The sequence below is a fragment of the Lissotriton vulgaris genome, chromosome 6 (genome assembly GCF_964263255.1).
Source record: "Lissotriton vulgaris chromosome 6, aLisVul1.2, whole genome shotgun sequence".
Lineage (NCBI taxonomy): Eukaryota > Metazoa > Chordata > Amphibia > Caudata > Salamandridae > Lissotriton > Lissotriton vulgaris.
The window spans coordinates 1731141475-1731147474 of record NC_141694.1 but is presented as its reverse complement, the minus strand read 5'-3'; the positions used below and the strand labels follow the sequence as shown (position 1 = coordinate 1731147474).

The following is a 6000-nucleotide window of genomic DNA, read 5'->3' as shown; positions in this document are numbered from 1 at the left end:
CCACACCGCCAGCGGCTCCAGTGCGAAGAGTAGCGGGGACAGCGGGCATCCCTGTCTCATGCCCCTCTCCAGTGAGAAATCGTTCGAGCTACAGTTATTAACTACCACTATGGCCAGGGGATTAGCGTATAATAACCGCACCCACCCAATAGACTCCCCTCCAAACCCCAGCTTCACCAGAACCGCGAACAAATAGTTCCATTCAACCCGATCAAATGCCATAGTGGCGTCCAAAGACATTAGGACCACCGGCTCCTGTATCTTCGAGGAACCCCCAAGAATCCCATGCAGCCTCCGCAGGTTCAGAGCCGTGTTACGATGCGGCATGAAGCCTGACTGAACGGGGTGTATCAGGGTTGTGACTACCTTGACCAATCTGGTAGCAAGCAGTTTTGCCAAGGTTTTAGGTTCTGCATTAAGAAGTGAAATGGGCCTATAAGAAGAGCATTGAGTCCTGGGCTTACCTGCTTTATGAATAACCACTATATTTGCCACACGCTGGTCGTACGGGAGCTGACCCTTCTCTTTGCTCTCCAGGAACATGACTTAGGGATACGGGGCGAACTTCTGGGCATTCAACTTATACAATTCTGTTGGTATCCCATTAGGACCAGTCGCCTTACCGGATTTTATCCCTCTAATCGCCTGCGCTACTTCATCGTCCGTGAAGGGGGAGTCTAAATAGCCATTTAAGATTTTTATATTCATAATATGAAGATCCCACACAAAAAAAACAAATGAAAATAAACACACTTATGAACATATTTATTCAAGGGAGTTTTATAACACATACCCGGAGGACATACTGCTGTTAACTGAATACAAACCCTATATCCTAGGCAGTGAAACCTGTTGAGAAGGACATTTCCCCAGAATGAATATATTGAGGGTTGAATTAAAACAATCGATCAACTACAGCATAGCTAAGCAAGCCATAAAACCGGACAGCTTCATTTTGGATAAGAAATTGCAAATATTTTGCCTTTTGGAAGACTTGTTCCAGCAGCCTGAGTTAGATGTTATTCTAGGAAATAACACAAGACGTAAAACATCTGCAATACGATGGTAATGTAGACATTCCTCCTCCAAACAAAAAATAGAACATTCAAATTTTAAGAAAAGTCACGCCTTTACTAATGACACAGCCTCAGTCTACACTGGTTCCTATATTGGAACCTAACTTAACCGGAACAGGTTTGTAAAGGAATAACAAGGTTTAAGAGTACGATGCAAGTATATGTGGTTAATAAACATTAACGGTTACACTAAAGATGACAATTTCAAAAGGAAACTAAGCAAACAGTACATGTATTTTTGTTAAACAAAGCTGCAAGCAGTGTGAGCATATAATGTAAAAGGGAGATGGGGAAACAAAATGAAATCTAATTTGCACTACATACACAAGCCCAATTCAGGATCATTGGCCAAGTACGCTCTTTTCTCCATTGTGTGCGTGTTTAAGTCTCTGACTTTACTTAGCATGGTTCTTTATTTTACCAGTTCCGATGTACACTGTTTCTTAAAAGCAATTTACAGAAACATTGGCACAGCTTAGTACATCAATAGAGTAATTACTAATATTGCTATAAAGTGTCATAAATATACAATTTGAGATGGGACAAAGTGACTGTAAACTATTAGATTGTGAAAGTGACCAATCAGAAGTCTAAACAGTGCAAGACTTGCTTTTCCAGTTAGAAATTCAAATAAGTGCAAAAAGATGAGTAACTTTTTTTTTTTTAATCAGAGTTTTGGAGTTAGGAAACACAAGAGCTTGTAATACGTTTAAGAACATACAGCAGTTTAAAGAGTCATGGCTAGCGCAGCGGCCTGAAATTACTTCTATTCATTCCTCGAAGCGGGTTCAAAAAGTGCCTGCCCACAAAGACAGACACACAGGCCGTGTTATGTTTGTTCTATGAGAATTAGGTTCTGTGTGGTGGTGATTTAACTCAAAAGCAATCTAAAGTAGAGTACATGAACAAGCTAGACATCCTGGACTCAAGAACACGAATACACAAGGAAAATGTAGCTGTCTAAAAAGTATCCCGATCTACAATAAGTAGACATCAAGTTGCCATCAACAGAGGTTTTTTCTTGTAAAAGTTTGTAAAACAGAGAAAATCACCTGCCAGCCCTACAGACTGTGTGGAAAGGAGCTATGCTGAAAGTAGATGCTTAGAAGACGGAAACTGGTTTATACCTGCAGAATCCAATCAGCGGAAGATCACCAGTGGAGCAGCATGGGTCAACAATTTGGCAAGGCAGTTCACTATACAATCTAATCATGCACATGTAGAAAATAGCTCATCGGCAACTGAACTGGGGTTACATACAGGTAAAAATGTTGTCAGCCAGGTGCCTTCAAAATGCACAGGTAACACTGCAGAGTGATTTTTATATTAATGGTTAACATTGATACCAAGATTATTAAATTATAAGACATTCCAGACAAGGTCACTTGGAAAAAATAAAAGTCAACTGTTCATTTGAGCTAAACTGTACTTAAAAAAGTCTGTTTTCTTTCAAGCGAGCAGGACATTTCCGTTGGCAGAAGTTTTACTCCTAGCCAGTCACGACTATTTCTTCCTCAAACCCAGGGAGCTTTTTGCGCATGCTCCTCAACACAACGCATATTGTGAACGTATCGGCACAAGAAAAAATATATAAACTCTTCAAAAACATGATAGACCAGCTCTGGTTAGTATAAATCTATTGCAAATGATAACATTTTGTGCATCAGGCCCACCCAGACAGAAGCAAGGGGAGGTGGGAGATAAGAGTCTCAACGATGAGAAGAAAAATTACTGTTCAAGTCTTTGTGGTATGGCCGAAAGCTCTGTCCCTCAAGACGCCACGCATCCAGCCACAGTATCTCAGCGACAGCTGTACAGCCTCCATTCTCACTTCCGCAGATGCAATTCCATTGCAAAGCTCTTACTTCCTGTTCCGAATGCGCTTAGATTTCCTAGACGAGTCCATGGCTTCGGCAGCCATCTTGCGTTTCTGCGGGGAGTCGTCAGTCTGTCCAGAAGTGTTCTCCACTGTGCCTTCCATTATGTCCCGCAGTTTGCGCTCCAGCTCGGCTAACCTGGCATTCTGCTCTCCGATTATTTGGGTTTGCTCTAGCAGTTTCTGGTCCTGGTCCTGCACTTGCTTCTGCTGCTCCTGCACTTTGGTGCGTAGCTCGGTCATCTCTCGACGAAGTACAGTCACTCCTGTACCGTTCGCTTTCACTTGTTGCTGCAGTTTTGTGACCTCCTGTCTGGAGGGGTTTTGTTTGGAGAATAACTGCATCGTTGTAAGAGCTGCTGAAGGGCCTGGAACTGAGAAAATTAAAAGAACAAGTCAACTGTCTCATACTTGGAAAAAAAATAAAGAAAGGCAGCATGATAATCCAGATTCAACTGAAAAATAATGTAAACCAATATATAAGAATATTAGGAATTCCCTGAGAAATGCATCAATTAATTAAAATGACAAAGGTATAAATATGTTATTCCAGTTACTTTGTGAATCTGTGTTTTGTTGAACTTAAGAGAGCAGGTAAAACGAGCATTGGCATAGCTAATAGGTCTCGCCTATGGGACCTTGTAAGTATTTAGTTATGCAGCACAATATCCTTGGTGCAACAACATTAACTGTTGCATGGCTAAACACTTATATAAGGTCCTAAAGGCGAGACCCATTGGCTATGCAAATGCTTGTTTTCTGTAGTTTTAGATAGCGCGAACTCAACTCTAATGCATTGAAGCGCTTTACATTAGCACCAATTATATTACACAAGGGCATATTCACTGTTAGTAGGCGGGGGGACATGAAGTGATTTGCCTAGAATCACAGTGTTGAGCAGGGTGCCGAGACTCGAACCTGCTTCTCTAACTAAAAAGTCGGCAGCTCTGGCCGTTACGCCACATCCTCTCCCCTCATGGGAGGAATAGCGCTTACATTACACTTTGAAGCACCGAGAGGCAGCAGGTGGAGAAGAAGGGAACATGACGGGGAACGAGGAGAAGGAGGAGCAAGGAATGGACTGTAGAGGTTAGAAACGGAGGGAAGAAAAAACGCGAAAGGGAAGAAGGGAACAGGAGAAAGAAGAGGGAGAAGAAAAAGAAGGAAGGAACTGTTTATGGGGAAAGGGGTATGCTAGAGTGAAAGCCCAGTGCTGACTCTTAAGCCAGTTATTAATGGACCGCATTATATATACTAATGTGTGAATATGATTATTACATTATGCAGTGTAAACCAGGAACGGAGGAGACAGACACGGACGCTCTTATCTTGACAATGAACAGGGTGCCATCATTAGCGTGAATGCTGCAGACACTGTGCACATAGTTTGCACCGTCTGGAGGGTGCGTCACGCTGAAGGGGGAAAACGATGGCCTGACTGAGGTTAACAGCCCGCTAATTGTCTGGGACTGTTTCTCGAATTCCTGATCGCTGGCTGTTACGGAGGCAAAGGGCACATTAATCACCGGCGCCGCTGCCGTCCTGCAGAAGCATGGTGTGTGTCACAACTGCAGAAACAGTTCGAGAGGCTAAGGAGAAATTAGGATGATAAATGCCGCCGGCAAAGAAGTCGGGAGTGCGGTTACACTACTGTATGCTGATGTACACAAACACTTAACTCATTACTGGCTGCTCTTTCAAGTGAGGTGGGCATGTTAAGTGTGGTGGTGATCATTAGGCGCACCATAATTTACTGCGTCCTTCAAGGGCGTGACATCATGTTCCCTCCAACAGCCTCTAGCACGCTCTTTTTGAGGCCTGGATGAGGGTCACACTGCAATGCATCTTTGGACAAGCATTGGCCGTGCGGCCATGAAAGAGACACGGCCGCGCGGCCCTGAAAGTGAAAGTAATCGCGAGCGATGAAAGCCGCTACGAGTGTAAAGGTGGAAAGGTGGAAAGCCAGATGGCGCCTGAGGAAAGTCAGATGACGTCTGATCCCGGACGTGTAACCGCAAGCTCCAGGCAATGGCAGCATTTTCAAAGCGCACTTACTAAAAGTCTCACCAGAGTAGCGCATGCGCTGGCTCAGGCGATACCTAAAAATGACACCCACATACTGAATAATTTTAATTCAGACAAAATAGATAATTCAGTAACTTCGTGGAGCCTACAGGGGCTGAGCAGTTATGCTTAGTACACACCTATTAACAGAAAACAGGCCATTAAAGTCCAATTTATGAACACAGTTACAATACAGACTCCATATTTGTATATATGTTTATTGCAGCCAAAAGGCAGCGGTGTGCTGTACATAGCCAAAAATGTGCATAAAGCCAACGAGTAAGGAGAGAGAAAGCTGGGTTGTGGATGGTTAATGTACAGTGATATAACATTCTTTAAAGAGTTGAATCTCTTTAATGGCCGGCTGTCCAGTTATCTGAGTTCCTGTGGGAGGGGTAGGTGCAGAGATGCCTGCCACCAGCGACCTTTGAGGAATTCCTCACTCGCTGCTGGCCCCACCTGGACAGCCCGTGAGGCTTTAAAGAGGATTCACAACGGGAGGTCCCTCATAAGGAACCGTTTCCGAACGACACTATACAGGTCGTATACCAGTGTCCTCTTAATCCGGAGGATGCTAGCAATTATATGAGCACAAAGGTCCTGATGAATCGCCCTTAGGGCGAGAAACATGTTGACCGTTTTCACAACAAGGGTTGAATAAAGGTTTGGTCTCATTGTTCACCACTCCTTAATACCCCTTCACTTTTTTTAATAAAGCAGTGAGCCTGACCAATAAAATCTTCTCTATTAGGACTCTACTGACTTTTTTTATAAAAAAAACACACCACCACGCTCACTATTGCACTTTCTTTAGGCCCCTCACACCCACACACCCGTTGGCTCGGAATAGAAGATCTCCGCCAAAGTGCAGCTTCCCTTGCTGCCCGACGGGCATTGCACCGCCAGCCTGTCGCAGGAGCAGGATACCGATGATGACGCTGGACGGTCATCGGCTGGGACAACAGTTGTGGTCCTGCCGTTAGC

At 44.0% G+C, this 6000-nt stretch overlaps 1 protein-coding gene across 1 annotated transcript in view; it reads right to left on the bottom strand.

The window, feature by feature from the left end:
• Positions 1–748: 748 nt before the first annotated feature.
• FBXO28 (F-box protein 28) overlaps positions 749–6000 on the bottom strand; it is a 162404-nt gene continuing 157152 nt past the window's right edge. Inside the window, exon 5 of the mRNA XM_086927964.1 lies at positions 749–3326. Within this exon, the coding sequence (XP_086784090.1) occupies positions 2938–3326 (389 nt within the window). The 3' untranslated portion in view covers positions 749–2937. The remainder of the gene's footprint in view (positions 3327–6000) is intronic.